Source organism: Dermacentor andersoni, chromosome 3, assembly GCF_023375885.2.
Source record: "Dermacentor andersoni chromosome 3, qqDerAnde1_hic_scaffold, whole genome shotgun sequence".
NCBI lineage: Eukaryota > Metazoa > Arthropoda > Arachnida > Ixodida > Ixodidae > Dermacentor > Dermacentor andersoni.
Genome location: NC_092816.1, coordinates 202,171,242 through 202,188,315, shown reverse-complemented (window position 1 = coordinate 202,188,315; position 17,074 = coordinate 202,171,242). Strand labels below are relative to the sequence as shown.

General features: G+C 47.9%; 1 protein-coding gene across 1 annotated transcript in view; it reads right to left on the bottom strand.

The window, feature by feature from the left end:
- LOC126524359 (fatty acid synthase-like) overlaps window positions 1-17,074 on the bottom strand; it is a 200,540-nt gene that overhangs the window by 110,084 nt on the left and 73,382 nt on the right. The window contains exon 5 of the mRNA XM_055067264.2: window positions 2,430-2,663. Within this exon, the coding sequence (XP_054923239.2) occupies window positions 2,430-2,663 (234 nt within the window). The remainder of the gene's footprint in view (window positions 1-2,429; window positions 2,664-17,074) is intronic.

Below are 17,074 nucleotides of genomic sequence, written 5' to 3'. Positions count from 1 at the left end.
TGCAGAAATAAAACGAAAGTATGAATTAAAATGGATGCACACCCGCACCAATAATGATACAGTAAGCTTTAAGCCACAAGAAAATTCAAGTGAATGGGCAAGGCAACTCAAATGAACCTCAAATGATGTGAGTAACAGAACTCTTGTAATTACACCCTAGGTGTTAGGGGGGTAAGGGTAGGCTTCGGCATCACTTGGGTGTTGGCGGATCTGTCCCGCCCCCTCTGAATTCTTCGGAGGGGGCTCAGGCCCTGAAGACCCCCTGTAGTCAGCGCCTATTGTAATACTGTCTGTAGCAGGAAAGGCCTCCGACAAAAAAAAAAAAATCTGGTCTTTGTGCTTGCATCCTTAACACTGGGACTCCTTTAGAGATCCGTAATGTAGCCGTCATTCCGTATATCTACCAAATTTCGCGCAATCTAAAGATATCTCCTTAAGACAATGTGCAGGTTGTGTTCTGAGCACGTAGGTGAGCTGGGTAGATTGCGTAGGACAACTGATGTGACCGAGAAAGTAGAGTTGCAAAAAGATGCACAAAAATAAGTTCCTTGAGTGGAAATCACGAGTCGTCTATTGTATTCCGTTGCGGTGCGGCTCTTGTTACATTGGGCAAACGGGACAGTGCATGAATGAACGGCGTAAGGAGCATAACTACAAAATAACAGCACACCTTCATATGTTTTTCTAGCTATTCATTGACATGCTTGTGTGTATGTCCCCCTCTCTGATAAAACGGCGATAGTAGGAAGCAACAAGTGTCAAATCATCTGTTTATTGATTAAGGGCGAGCTGACTGCAGTGACGGCGGTTCCTCTATCAGCATGGCTTCCGCAGCCTTGTCCGATAAAGAAGTGAATTTTGTGCGCGTGTGTAACTAAATTTCATGCCTCCTGCTTGTACTGTCCATCTTGTCATCTTCCTCCCCGGATGCAACGTGACTCACGTGGTCGGTGACGTGATCTGAAGGCACTTCTGTTCGGTTCGCTCAAGGAATTAAACTTCATTGTTGTGATTAGCGCCCATGCGTCCGTGTGTCTCTTTTTTCTCTTCGTCTTTACTAAGCGCTCAACTAGTGCCATTTAAGATCTCACAACAAGCCCATTTCGCGCCACTTATTGTTTTATCTACTTTCACTTCCGCTGTCTCTCTTATGTTGTCATTTGAACTAAAAATAACACAAATTTACCCTATGCTTTCTGCGGCTTTCTTTATTTCTTCATATGGTCGTAACTAACAAAAAACAGAGCTTTCTGATCCGCTCTTGCAGCAGCCTAAATATATCTGGCTATTAGGCGCCATTCAGATCTGTAATGTCGATTTATCTGAAGAAGATTTTGCCTCCTTATAAACAGTTCCACATGTGCGTTAAGTAAAATTATGTTCGTCTTTATTCGCATCTCCTTCTGACAATGAATGATATCGGTGTTCGCTGTAAGGTTTGGTTTACCGTAAAACTACAACTGTAAATTGTACACAGAGTTCTCGCATACCTTTGTTTTTCTATTTCGATTGTCTTAAAATGTACACGCGTTTTCAAATGCTCCTCTCTTCTAAGCTACACAGCTGCCAGAACCTTAAATTGGTGATGATTACCATTTATTTACATAAAGTAAACGTACGCTCATTTAACCATGGAACCTGAAATTGAACTTTCTGCAACGTTTTAACAAATAAACATTTCATACAATTTTGTATTCGACGCCAATTTTTGTGCATATTGTCACGTGGTAGTGACGTATAAAGAACACAGTAGCAACACTGTGAAAGACGAAACTAACTCTTATTGGGCGAACCTGTGCCCACAAAAACAGGTTGCACTTAAAGAACGGCGACAATGGCGAACACAGTTGGCGATCGTCAAAATGTTATCAGGGGGTCAAGCGCGTCGGCTTTTGTGCATCAGTCGTCGAATGTTCCAGAGTAACCGCTGGGACCCGCGTGCCTTCCACAAAGCTCTACTTTATTCGCGTTTTGCACACACGCAATCGGATTACACAAGGTTCGGTCACAGACAGCAGATAGAACTGTTAAGAACGTTCCAGAGACTACCGAAACGTGCAGGCGCGTCCTGTGCTGTGCGATAACATTTGTTAGGTGGTGAAACGTGTCGCCCGATAAAGACAAACAAGTACACGTGTCAATATTTTTCTTCATTCCGAAGGTTTCCTTCCACAACCCCTTTCGGGGAAGCATTTAGATGCATGTGCTGTTAATTAGGTGGCCCAATTGGTTTCTCACGTTGATTACTTACACACCAAAATGCTTATATTGTACGCGGACTTCCTTGAAAGTAAAAATCTGGTCTCGTGGTAAACTAAACAGTGATTTCAAATAGTCATTACCCTATGGGGCGTCGACCTTCTTGTAATGACTACGAACCTATTATTCACATTCTTAAAGATCAGCAGAAAAACCTTTTAACTCCTCACCAGAGGCGGCTTCGGCGTGGCCGACATTGCTCTTCACAGATCCTATCTTGAGCGGCGTATCTCGTCCTGACCCGCAGAAGAAATCGTTTATGGCAGCAAGTTCCGCAGGGTCGCCCACCGTAGTTCCCGTACCATGAGCTTCGATATACAGCACTCGCCGCGGATCCACGTTGGCTTCAGCGTAGACTTCACGCAGAAGTTTTCCTTGTACCTTGGCCGATGGCACGGAGATACCTAAAAGGTGCAATAATTTGATAATGTATACGTGAATTCCCTGGCAAATAAAACACGAAACTGGACATATCTATGTATTTAAATGTAGCGGTGCAGTGGGCGCACCAAGAAGTTAACGCTATTGATGTTTCATTCGACGCAATGAAAATTCAACCTAACAAAGTCGCAGTTTCGCCCGAAAGGTGGAACATCGACTGCGATAGCAAATTACTAGAGAGCTATAGGAAGTAGGGATAGTAGCTTTATTGGCCGTGTAAACTCAGAAGCATTCGCTTGCTAATTATGTTACTAACTTAATTAAAGAGCATGGTGTCAGCGCGCACAAGAAAACATTAACAAGTCTAACTCGATGAGCGCGGACCCTCGCTGTCAGAACGCTGGTGTGAGCAAGAGCGGCAGCAGCGGCGAGCGAGGGAACTTTTGTCTATCGCATGAACGCGGGAGTGGCGAGAACAAAACGCGCAAGATGATGTGAGCCGTCTGTAGATCCTTTGCAAGGTACGTGGCGCGCGACCGCGGGCAGCCGTGCAAAGTACGCACTCACTGCCAGAGTCGAAGCCTCCCCCCCCCCCCCTTCCCGCCCTGCCGCCTCGATCCTATTCCTTTCGCGCACGAGACTGAGCCGCGATCGTCAGTTTCCCTTGCCTGCGGTCGCGAAATACGCAGTTGCTGCCGGAGCAAAACGCACCCCCTCCCTCACTCCCATTTTCGCAAGGCCCATCTCGCGACGCAAGACAGCTTGTTTGCTCCCCGCCTTCCTTCCTCGCGCGTGCGAGATTGAGCCGTGATCGTCGGTTGCCCTCGCGTTTTTTTACTCGTACATGCAGCACATGGTTCGTGGCAACGTCGTTATCGACCTTGGACTTTACACGGAACCTCATGGTGAGACCGACGCCAGCGGCGAAAATGTGCCTGTAGTGTTCATATAATTGCTATCACAAAAAAAAAATGAGATAGTCATCGTAGCAGACATGCGGCATCTACACTAGCAAAAGTGCAACTGCTCTTTTACAACTCTTCTCTAGCAGTGACGAAGATGGCCATAGAGTATATGCAGCCCATACACTCATGAGCTTAATCATCATCAGCCTATTTATGTTCACTGCCGGACGAAGGCCTCTCCCTGCGATCTCCAATTACCCCTGTCTTGCGCCAACCGATTCCAACTTGCACCCGCAAATTTCCTCATTTTGTCGCACCACCTAGTCTTCTGCCGTTTTCTACTGCGCTTCCCTTCTCTTGGTGCTCATATAAAATAAATGTAATTAAATTATGTGGTTTTACGTGCCAAAACCACTTTCTCATTATGAGGCACGCCGTAGTGGAGGAGTTCGGAAAATTCGACCACCTGGGGTTCTTTAACGTACACCTAAATCTAAGTACACGGGTGTTTTCGCATTTCGCGCCCATCGAAATCCGGCCGCCGTGGCCGGCATTCGATCCCGCGGCCACTTGGTACTCATTCTGTCACCCTAATGGTGCTACGGTTATCTAATCTGCCCAATACATGACCTGTCCAGCGCTTTTTTCTCTGAATGTCTATCAGAATATCGTCTATACCCGTTTTCTCTCTGAACCAAACCACTCTCGTTCTGTCCCTTAAGTTATGCCTAGCATTCTTCGTTCCATCGCTCTTTGCGTGGACCTTAACTTGTTCTGAAGCTTCTTTGTCACTCTCCAAGTCTGCCCCATATGTCAACTCTGCTAAAATGCACTGATTGTACACTTCCTTTCAATGACAATGGTAAGCTTCCAGTCTGGAGCTGACAATATCTGCCCTATTCGATTCAATCCATTTTTATTCTTCTATGAATTTCCTTCTCATGATCAGGATTCCCTGTGATTAGGTAACCTAGGTAAACGTACTCCTTCACAGACTCAGAGGCTGACTGGCGATACTGAACTCTTGTTCCCTTGCCCGGCTATTCATCATTATCTTTGCCTTCTGCATATTAATTTGCAACTTCACTCTTACACTGTCTCTGTTAAGGTTCTCAATCATTTGTTGTAACTCCTCTGCAGTGTTGCTGAATAGAAAATTGTCATCGGCAAACCAAAGGTTGCTTCAAATATTCGCCGTCGATCCTTACTCCTAAGCGTTCCCAGTTTAATGCTTGAATACTTCTTCCAAGCAGGCAGTGAATAGCATTGGGGAGATTGTGTCCCCCTGTCTGACCCTTTCTTTACAGGTATCTTCCTGCTTTTATTGTGTAGAATTAAGGTAGCTGTAGAACCTTTGTAGATATTTTCCAAGGTATTCACGTAGCGTTCTTTACTTGGTGACGTAATGCCTCTATGACTGCTCGTATCTCTACTGAATGAAATGCCTTTTCGTAATCTGTGAAAGCCATACAGAGAGGCTTATTGTACTCTGTGGATTTCTCGATAACCTGATTATTGACATGGATGTGATCCATTCTAGAGGTCCCCTTCCTGAAGCCCGCCTGTTTCCTTGGTTGACTAAAGTACAGTGTTGCCCTTATTGTATAGAATATTATTTTGGTAAATATTTTATATAATACTGGGAGTAAGCTAAGGGGCCTATAATTTTTCAGTTCTTTAACGCCTCCCTTCTTGTGGATTAATATAAAGTTTGCATTCTTCCAGTTTTCTGGGACCCTTGCAGTCGATGGACACTTCGTATAAAGAGCCGCCAGTTTTCCTAGCATTATGTCTCGTCCAGCTTTGATTAAGTCGACGGCTATTCCATTCTCTCCTGCCGCTTTTCCCCGTTTCATGCCTTGCAATGCCCTTCTGACCTCCTCTCTACCTATAGCAGGAGTTTCGGTATATTGTTCATTATTCTTTCGAATAGAGTACTCCTGAGTCCTCTGGGTACTGTACAGGCCAGTATAGAATTCTTCCGCTGCTTTTATTACACCTTCGAGATTGCTGATGATATTACCCTGCTTATCTTTCAGTGCATACATCTTGGTTTGTCTTTTGCCAAGTTTCCTTCTCACTTATTTCAGGCTGCGACGATTTTTTATGACTTCTTCAGTCTTTCTCACGTTATAATTTCTAATATCACTTATTTTCGCTTTGTTGATCAGTTTTGACAGTTCCGCGAATTCTATCTTTTCTCTTGAGTTGGACACTTTCATTCTTTGTCGTTTCTTTACTAGGTCCTTTGTTACTTGGGAGAGCTTGCCTACTGGTTGCCTTGGTGCATTGCGTCACACTTCAATTGCTGCCTCTGAAGCCCCAGCCTCATTACGGTTTCATTCGTTACCTCTATGTCATCATCGTCATCTCTCTATTCTAAGGCTTCATATTTGTTTGCAAGTACCAGCCGAAATTTGTGTTCTTTTACCCTTACTGCCTCTAAGTTGACTTGTTTTTTTCTGGACCGATTTTACTGTTCTTCTGTTCAAATCGAGATGAATCCTAGCCTTCACTAACCTGTGATCACTGCACTTTACCCTACCTATCACTTCTACATCCCGCACTCTGCTGAGATCGGCAGAAAGTATGAAATCAATTTCATTTCTTGTTTCACAATTAGGGCTTTTCCAGGTCCACTTTCTGTTGCTACGTTTCCTGAAAAGGGTGTCCGTTATTCTCAGCTTATTCCTTTCTGCGAATTCTACCAGCATGTCTCCTCTAGCGTTTCTAGAATCAACACCGTAGTTGCCAATTGCCTGTTCACCCACCTGCTTTCTCCCCACATCGGCATTGAAGTCACCCATTACTACTGTATACCGAGTTTGCACTTTTCTCATTGCTAATTCAACATCTTCATAAAACTGATCTACTTCCTCATCCTCGTGACTGGATGTTGGAGCGTAGGCTTTTACTACGTTTAAGCTATACCTCTTAAGTTTGATTACGACTACTGCTACCCTCTCGTTAATGCTGTAGAATTTGTCAATGTTGCCGGCTATGTCCTCATGGATTAGGAATCCTACCCCGTATTACTTCTTATCAGGGAGACCTCTATAGCAGAGGACGTGGCCGTTATTTAGCTAAGTGTATGCCTCACCAGTTTTTGTAATCTTACTAAGACCGTTAATATCGCAAACAATGTCTGATAATACCTCAGAGTCCTGCTAAGCTTGCCTCACTCGAGAGGGTCCGGGTGTTAAACGTTGCAAGGTTCAGTTTCCATTGGCGGCCTGTCCGGGCCCAGAGATTTTTGGCACCTTCTGTCTCGTTACAGCTCTGACCGCCACTTTGGTCAAGTGCTCCGCAGCTGCTGGGGACTCAGGGCCATTGGTTAATTGTAGCTATCATCAGGGAGGTTGTTGTCGAATACTGCACCAGGGAGACCAATACCTGTTCTGGTGAGAGAGTATCTTTGTTCAAGCTTAGTGGGCGTTCCTGATTTGGTTGTACCTAGATTAGTATAGCCCCACTCACTCTCGGCATCTTTCGCCGCTGTCCGGGGTCACTTGAAGCCTGCAGATGTAGTGCACTGGAGAATGGCACATTAAAAAAAAACGAAAAAATGGGGGCGGGGGATTTGAACTTCCTATTACCGCAACGAAGCATTCGGCATAGCTCAGTAAGATAATTCACCTTGTCGCCGATAAGTACGGCCCAGAGGCCCCTACATGCCTAAGACTCTATCGAACTCGCAAATGGTCTCTGATTGGACGGTGATAGCTCCGCGATGGGTTCTGTGCGTAAATTTGTTTGATGGCAAAGAAGCTATACAGCGATACTGTAGCATAAAACACGCACATACATTACACGGCTTGCGCACCACTTTGCTCTATTTGGCTCGTGAACTGCGCCTACACCACAGGAGAGCACTAGCACATACGGTCACGGCAAAAAGAGTTAGAGAGTGAGATGCAAAGGAAATAAAGGCAGGCAGGTTAACCCGAGTTAAAACCTCCGGTTCGCTACCCTGCACTAGGGCAAGAGAAAGGGGAATTAAAGACGGAAAGACGAGCGGGGACAAAGAGAAAGGCGTAAAAAAAGTGAGACGGGATGCGATCATTATAGTCTTTCTAATAGGCCAAAATTGATGTGCTACCAAGGACAAAGACATCGTTCGTCAGTTTTGTGAATTAACTGCTTCCGGCTCGACATTCAGAGCAGACACACACAGATAGATTCCCATTTCTTGGTTGTGTGGTTAATTTCACAACAAAAGTAAATAGACCGCCCCTCCACTACTGAGAAGAGGAGTGCAAGCAAAGCGCGGGATCCGCCGCTCTTCGTTGTAATGCCTCGGCTTCTACTCCCTCCCAGCGAGGTCGGCATGTCGACGACGAGCCCTTTCTCCAGCGAGTTGCCGGCGGCGTTCATCAATCGTCGCGTGTTCTCTGGCCAAACGCACCACGCGCGGCCCACTCCCGCTTCCGTTCCTGCAACGCAGCCTGCCCTTCGGCAGAGTGAGCCAAGTGCGGTCTCCCCATCTGATTGTCGGGCCTGAACCGGCGGGAAACGGCAGCTGCGAGGCGAGTGAAGAAGCGATCACACCCGCTCTTTCGTCCGGAGGGAGGAGGCGCCTGTGATTGTTTCGCGCCTTGCGTGGCGTCTACTTCTTCGGGCATATAAGAGTCCGCTTTAAAAAACGTGTATGACGAACGAACAGGGGCTTAATCGGTCAGCGTGCTGATCTTGCAACAACGAGGTCGCTAGTTGGAATGCGCAGCCCCACAAGCAATTTTTACTTTCGCGCGGCTTGAGTTTTTTCGAACGGCAACACGGACGCCGACATGAGTGAGGCAATACGAGGTTCGCTTAAAAACGCTGTCGATGTGAGTCGTTTTCATATCTGACACCAGTTTTCAGCGAAGAGAAACAAACAAAATTATCCGAGGTCCACGAGAGCCAAGGCATCCCTGCATGTGCGCAAGCTTGGTAAAGCGCCGTGTAATCACGGGATCTTTCCTATGCAATGCCTCAGTTTGGTGCCTTCTCATGATGAGAGTTATTTTTCACCACTCCTGGTTTTCTCTGTCTGAATAGAACTGCTGTTTCCTTCTGTGCCCACCATGAAGTTATTAAAGAGAAGCTTTCTTTGCCTCTTTTTTCTACTTTCCTGCTGCTGCTTCTGTCCTGCACGCTGGTAATGCCGGCCGCGTCGGGACGTGGTTGAGACGCACACCACCAACTGCGGACGCGTCGCGATGTGGTTGAGATGTGGCCATGTCAAAAACTAAATGATCTGCGCTGTTGAGGGAAGAAGAAAAGGTGCCGAGCAGTACGGACGTATCCACGTCCACTCCCGCGTTCTTAAATATTTTTGGGCGTCTTTTCAAGAAGAACCCTAGATATATATACCTCATCGAAACCGCCAAGTTTCAAGGAATCCCCCGATACCAGAGCTTTATCGGTGGGTGGACTTTTCGTCACAATTCTGAGGCTTTTCCTCTTCGATCACGCCGACGAGGGAACTAGCCCTAACGGACACAGCCTGCTCTCGGCGCGGTGGTGCAGGCAGGCCTGCCTGTATAGGCAGCCCCACGCTTGCGTTTTCCCGTCTCTGTGCGCGACTAAAGCGACGACACGTGCGTTCATCGAAAGCACCGCCATGCCCAAAGTCGTAACCGTGGAAGGTATGGACGTAACCCAGGAAGATCTCAACGGTGCGGGTTGGATCACCGCCCTCAGCAATCGTAAAAAGCAGAAGACGAAGAGGCCGTCATTACAAGATGGCCAACGTGGCGCCGTGAACAAGGCGGCTGGCTACCGCAATACCAAAGGACCGGCTAAAAGTCCGTTGTCGCAAGTAACGGCAGCTTCGCGACTTCCGAAGCTCCCGAAGGAACAGATCAAGATTATCGTGCGCCCCCAAGGGAGGCCTGGACGTATCAAAAGCCGACGTAGTACTGCTTGCTCAGGCCCTGGCCATGGCGGCAGCCCTGCCTGAGCATCAAGCGAAGGAAGACACCGTGTACACAAACAAGGTACAGAATATCTGAATCATCTCCAGTCCGCACGCCTCTAATGCGAGGGACTATGCTAGACTAAATAAAATCCATACTAAGTACGGAGCCTACGAAGTCTCGGCGTACATCGCCACCCCCGAAGATACGTGCAAAGGCGTAATAAGGCACATCGACCCCTCTCACGACGCAGGCACGCTTAGAAACATTGTTGTGAGCGAAAGAAATCCCACCGCACTAGAAGCCAGACCAATCAAGAACTCGCACGTAGTCGTGATTTTATTCAGAGGCATGCGTGTGCCCAACCGCGTGATCTGCGACACGGCTTTGCTGCCACGTTTTCTATACCGACGCCAACTCGACGTTTGCCATGCTTGCGGCCACGTAGGTCACCGTGCCGACGTTTACATCGGCAGCGAGGAAGAGAGAAGGAATTGTCGTGGTTGTGGAAAAGCAAAAGCGGACGACGAAGAAGAACATCAATGCACCCCCAAATGCGAGGTGTGTGGTGGGCCCCACGTCACCGGGGACAGAACGTGCAAAAAGCGCTATCAAATCCCGTACATCGTACGACGCCGACGCCGAAGGCGCCTACAAAGAGCAAGGAAGGCACAACTGGACGAAGAGTCGGACGTCACCAGCGCAATTGGCGACATCTCGCTGGCTGCACCAGCTGCGTGGAGCGGCTCCATCCTCAGTATCCGATCTCAATCCGGAGGGCACTCACGCTCGAGGAGAGAATCCAAACCGAGGCAAGGAGAACGTTCCTCCTGATCGAGATCCCGGTCTCACTCCCAGTCGGTCAAGCGGGCCACGTGGGCCGACAAGGTCAAGGGAGCGACGCAGCCGTCCGGGAAGAAGAACACATCAAGCAAAGAAACTAAACGTGAGGCACAGCAAGAGCATAGGATCGATCCCCGTATCCAGGCGCTCGAAGCGGAAAAAAGGGAACTTAGACGCGAGCTCGCAGAGCTTAGGGAACCCTTTAACAGCATAAAAGGAAAACTAATAAACCAGTCCGATGTTAGCAACAGTAACCCAGGTCCGTTAGCCGGGCAGCCGAAACGCAAGGCGCTCAATCCGGAACCTTTTAGCGACACGGAGGAGAAACAAGAGGGCGACATAACCGAGGTCAACGAGATCCCGTCCGCCGCCTCGGCTTCCCCCGTCAAAAACGAGGGTAAATTGGAAAAGACCCTGAGTAGGATTGTGGAAATTCTCTACGCCATAGAGTTGAGAGTAACGCTACTAGAAAGACCTAGGGCTCAGCCAAAAAGTAGACAAACAATACATACTGAACCGCTCCCAACGGGTCAATTCCCGACGGGGGCGTCAAGGGTTTCTAAAAATTTCACAGTAAAGAAGATGGCGGTCACAAATAACAATACCGTCAAAATTTGGCAGTAGACTGTGCTAGCTTCTAAAGGCGCAAGGCTCCGTTAGGTCAGCTCGTCAGATCGGTGACAGAGAAGCCAGAAGTTATTTTACTGCAGGATACGCTCGCGGAGAAGGAGGTCACTCTGTCGGGGTATCGCACAGTAACGTACAAAGGCGAAACGGGGAGAGGCATCGCCGCCTTAGTTAAAAAGAGTGTCTCCTTTGGGGATCACACCGTTCCAAAATATCGGAGCGGACTAGAAGCACACAAGCTCGTGCCCAGTAGATCGAGCAACGCGGATGTCTTTATTCTTAACATCTACAGTTCGCCTGCAGATAGGCACAGAGTCTTTAATGCACTATTCCATTCCGCAATCAGGGCAGCCAGAAACGCGCCTCTCTTAATTGCGGAGGACTTGAACGCTCCTAACACGGAATGGGGATACGGCTTCAATAGCAAGAAGGGCACAAACTTTGCCGGATGTGCAGCCGATTTTAACGTTTAACGATTAAGGATACTAGGTTTCCTTCTAGAAGGGGTAATTCGGTCAGTCCAGACACAACGCCCGACGTCGCATTCTCCCGAAATATTGAGGGCACGTGGGATAATCTCCAGGAGGACTTGGGTAGTGACCACTACGTTCTCGAAATCGCGGTGCAGGTCAAACCCAAACCTCCCGTCAAATACGAATACGTCGATTGGGATCTTTTCCGGAAAATTCGAGCCGAAACGGCACGCGCAAGCGAATCCTTTAAAGATATAATTGCCAATCTTAAACGGGCCGTCAAAAACGCGACCAAAGAAATCAGCACACAACTTGAAGTCCCCAAAATAGACTCGTGGTTAGCACATCTCCTGGAGGCTCAACACGCCCTTGGGGAGAGGTGGAAAATGCAGAAATTAAATCGCCGACTACGAGCAAAAGTAACGTCACTAAACAAGGAAATAGAGTGGTATTTCAGACAACTGGCCCTGCAACAGTGGGACGAGACGTTCAACGAAACGGACGGCCACATGAGAAGAGGTAGTCAGTGGAATCTGCTTAGAAGCCTCCTCAATGACAAACAGTCCAGGAATGCTTTAAATCTCACCGTCGATAGGCTCATACATAAGCAGGTCACCTCGGGCCTCACAAACGAAGTAATTGTCAACGACCAGGCGCGAACTTACGTACCCTTCAAGGATGGAGATTCGCAAGGTATAAACGCGAGAGCTGGTTACACGGGGCTAGACAGGCCAGAATTAGACACGTACTTTTCAACCTAAATGGAAGATCCGACCCGGGGCCAGACGGGATCACCAACAAGCTCTTCTGGAACCTGGACGACAAGACCATCGAAATCCTAACGGCAGAGATAAACGAGGTGTGGAGCCATGGTCAGGTCCCGTCAGAATGGCGCACCGCAAAGGTGGTGCTCATCCCCAAGCAGGGGAAACCTCCGCACATAAATAACCTGCGTCCCATCTCTCTAACGTCGTGCATTTGCAAAGTGGCCGAACATGCAGTACACAATAGAATCGTTGAACACGTGAAAAACCACGAACTCTTTAGGCATAATCTAGTAGGTTTTAGAAGGGGAGTCTGCACACAGAACGCAATGCCCTTCCTGAAAAGGTCCCTGTTGGACAACAAGACGGGGGGGGGGGGGGGGGGGGGGTACGAGGTATCATTGCACTCGACCTCGCCTAGGCCTTTGATAAGGTGGCTCACGAACACATCTTGAACGAAATTTCCTATTTCCTATCTCAACCTAGGGCGGAAATTCTTTAATTTCACTCACTCATTCCTATCGGAAAGGAAAAGCTTTCCTTCGACTGGGCACGAACTCGGGCGATCCTTACGAACTGGGCAACTGGAGAACCCCTCAGGACTCGGTCCTATCCCCGCTACTATTTAATATTGCCATGCATAAACTCTCCGAAAGGCTGGCCGCACTCCCAAAAATAGGCCACGCAATCTACGCAGACCATATCACAATCTGGTCTCCGGGGGGATCTCCGGCCGATCTAAAGCAATATCTCCAGGCGGCCATAGATGTAACGGAAGAATTTCTTACGTGCACGGGTCTCAAGCTGTCACCGACCAAATCCGAATTCCTCCTCTACAGACAGTTAGGGCAGGGCGTTAGGAACCTCGAGCATGTGGAAACGCTGCCAGTCGAAATTGCAACACGAGAAGGGCACCCCATTCCGAGGGTGAACTCCATCAAAATTTTACTACTTTTAATCAACGCCAAAGGGTGTAATGCAGAAGCTCTGAACAAGCTAGGCGCGCAGGCGAAAAATATACTAAGACTCATCACTAGAAGCGCAAACAAAAGGGGGGGGGGGGACTCAAGGAGGACAACCTATTCAGGGTCTTCGAAGCTTTCTTCATCAGTCATATTACACGGCACCGTACCTGAAATGGAGCAACATCGAAAAGAACAAACTAGAAACGCTCATCAGGTCCGGCGTCAAAAGAATGCTCGGTATCCCACAATCCGCTAGCAAGGTAAAACTACTTGAACTCTGAATTCACAATACCAGAGAACTTGGAATTCACAATACCACAGACGAATTAATTGAAGCACACTTTATTGCACACATCTCCAGGCTTTTGTCAACTAAGCCGGGAATTAAGACTCTCGATGAAGCTGGTGTACTCCCTATACAGGCACCGCTCGACAGACACTCCCTGTCTAAACTAGCCCATGAAGGTATAAAAGTTGAGCCCGTGCCGAGGAACATCCACAATATATAACGAAGGTCGCAGAACAGCGCGGTCGAGAACCATCCTTCGACGAATCGATCCTTACGGGGCAGATGCATTCTTCGTCGACTCCACCAGATATGGCAGCGAAGACAGGTTTGCAATCACGGTCATTGACGCGCGCGGAACACTTATCAGCGCCGCGTCAATCTACGTTAAGCACGCGAACGAGGCGGAGGAAACCGCGATAGCCTTGACTCTTGAAGCCGCAAAAGGCCCGGCGACCATTTTCTCCGACTCGCGCAGAGCGGTCAGGGCTTTCTCGTCCGCTCTAGCAGATATCGTCAGCAGATCCTTTCGTATTACTACGGGAGAAGAAACTGGAGGTCATACCATAGCGTGGTTCCCGGCCCACATGAACGACATAACAAACCAAGCAAGTTGCCACCCTAACGAGCGGGCCAACTGCCTGGCGTGTGAATTCACGAACCGCGCCCGAGCTAACGGTCCGGCTCTCCCACAGGATTGCCCATTCAAAGATAATCTTGCCACCTTTCACGAAATTACGTCGCATTACAGACACAGCAGGAGGAAATTCCCTCCTCCCAGCCCCAAACTGAACGGGGCTCAGGCTGTTACTTTCAGGCTTTTAGAGATGAGATCTTACCTCACCCCCAGAGCGTTTAGTTGGATAGACCCGAGCTTCCAGCAGTAGTTCTCCAAATGCGGTCACGCGTGCTGCTCCTTCGACCACATGCTCTGGCTGTGCCCGTACAACGCGGGCTCCGACTTTCAATACAAACCCAAGTGGGACGCCTTGCTGAAGAGGTCGGATTTAACAAAGCAACTACAGACCATCCAGAGGGCCCGAGACGTCGTGGAGAGTCACCACCTCCCTGTCCCGTCGTGGGCGGAGCCACCAACTTGATTGCGGAGCCTTCGGTTCCCCCCAACCAAGCTCTTCAGGACACTCTAATAAAGATCTAACTTTCACCTGCGCTGCTGGTGTTTTGTTTCGTGACTTTTGTTTATGAGCTGTTATTCTCAAAATTCCGAGGAATACTCTTGTAAAGAATGTAAGACAAGGGATTAGCCACGTGGCTGGTTCTGGTTCAGATGATTTCTGTGGATTTTCTGTGACACGGGGCCCCTTAACGCTGTCGCGATTATAGACGAAAGGAGTGTGGCATAAAGGAAAGACGACCCGAGAAGCTCGTGGCTACATTTACGCCGCATCACTTGTGCACAGTGCCCTCTGGACGCCGTCATTGGTCGTGATGCCCTGCAAATGCAGTGCAGGAGCTGCCGCGCTTGTCTCCGTGCTCACCCGCAACAACAACGACAGTAGAGGGAGCAGGTAGTGTGGATGTCAGAAAGGACATAAAGAGAGAGAGAGGGCACCTCTGTGACACTACAATCTAAAATGGCGCCGAAGCGCGCACTTAAGAGGAAGCTTTAGCTCGTGCACAACTCCGACGAGGCCTATTCAAATACATGTAAAACGCAAAAACGTTTTTCTGAGATATTCCCTGGACCGATTTTAATGAAATTTGTTGCATTTGAAAGATAAGGTTGAGTTATAGTGGATGTTGGTATTGCTATTGAGGTCCTGAACTCTGTTACAATATTTTCAAGAATTCCAAAGTTTGAAAAATATAGAATCACCAGGTTTACAAATTCATAACTGCGCACCAAGAGTACATATCGTGGTACTGTAAACGGCATCCATTAAATCATTGAAAGCGGACAAACTCTTTATGTCATTTCATATCTTATAATTATTTGTTACGTTGTTTACAAGGGTTCTGCAAAAGCTGTATTTCCATATTACTTTTTTTTAAAACTCATGTGTAACATATTAATTTTGTCCGCTTTAGATGTACTATTAGATGCAATTCACGGAATTATATTATCATTTTTCGTCGTTGAGGTTCAGAGTTGTAAACTCGATAGTTTCGTTTTCTGATGAGTATCGATTTTTGCCAACTTTTATAAGAAGTTGAGGACCTAAATTAAAGATTGGAAACCAACAGTCACTACATTTTAAGTTTTCTTTTAAATGCAACAAAACTTGTCAAATTTGGTGCACTGGTTGCCGAGAAAAACGAATCCTCGTCTTACATGTATTGAGATAGGAGCACCCGAGCTAAAGCTTCCTCTTAATGCCGAGGAGACGGAGGCTCGCAAAAGCGTCGAGCGGAGCAAGCACAAACGGAAGTGGTGCAGGCAAGGTAATATTTCACATCACCTCACGACTGTCGTATGCCCTCAACATCACCGACAAATTACAGTAATGAACGCAAACAGCAGACAAAACTTCGCTTACATCGTTTCCCACAGTGCGTGGGATCTGCATATTTTGCGCGTATAAGTTATGCTAGAGGCAAAGCTCCTCACGCCGCGCATGCCTTGAAAGCGGCAACCGCCAGGACGCCGCCTTCCTGCTAGCTGGGTAGACATGGAGGTGTGCAGGCGCCACGCAGGAAGCAAAGCATAGGAGAGGCCCTAGCCAGCACGCACACGTATTGGAGAAAGCGTGGCTGAAGTCACTTGTTTTTTTGCAAAGGACCACTGGGACTGATACCCCAAACGTCAACGTTGCCATAGGAACCACGCTCGTGAAGCTCTCGCTGCTGCTCTAGGCCTCTGAAAATTCAGATAAGCTTTTTGGGCCCGTGTCTTTCTCGCAGGAGATTCTGTTCGCGAGACAACTTCACCTTGGAGAGTGGTGTGTAAGCTTGAAAGTCGTGTTTTGTGTATACGAGTAACAAACACACTCAAGTAATCATGGCGTTGGTCTTCGTCGTCGTCTTCAACGTGCCACGGAAAAGCACAGAAGCGCGTCTGCTTCACTAAAGTTATTACAAAAATTTTGCAGGTTCTGTTCTGACGCGCCTCGGCAGCACACACTACCGGTGGCTCGTAACAATACAAGCTCAAAGCTCCTGCTTTATGTGCTCCGGCGAGCTGATTGGAAGCGCAACGGGGATGGTACACCAACGTGGCTGCATTTACGGCTTCAAAAACGTGACGTCATGGCCTCTAATATCTTCTTTCTTTCCTCTATGGCAGGCGCAAATGACGAGATTCAGACCAGACGAGACCGAAACAACGCTACGCCCAGTCTCCCTTAGTATGATGGTACCTCTATAGTTCAGGCGCCTGCGAACGCATTCTGTCATGCCACGTAAACCTTACATCAAAATTTTATAAATATTCATCGAATCTTTATCAATCATATAGATAATGAATTTCGCACATCGTTCATATGTACGTGTTGTGGCTAAAGGCTCGTTTCTGCATCACATCTTCGAGATTTGTAGCGTTACAGAAATCAGATGTAGCAACATAGCAGCGTCTCTGCGGATGCCACTTTAATGGCCCATATTTTCCTAAACAGTCATTACAGTAACCCTCTGCTATAGAGGAAAAATGGGCGAAAGAAATAGAAACCGCATGTGGCTGCGTCTCATTTGTGTAGCGCTAAATTTGGTCGCGA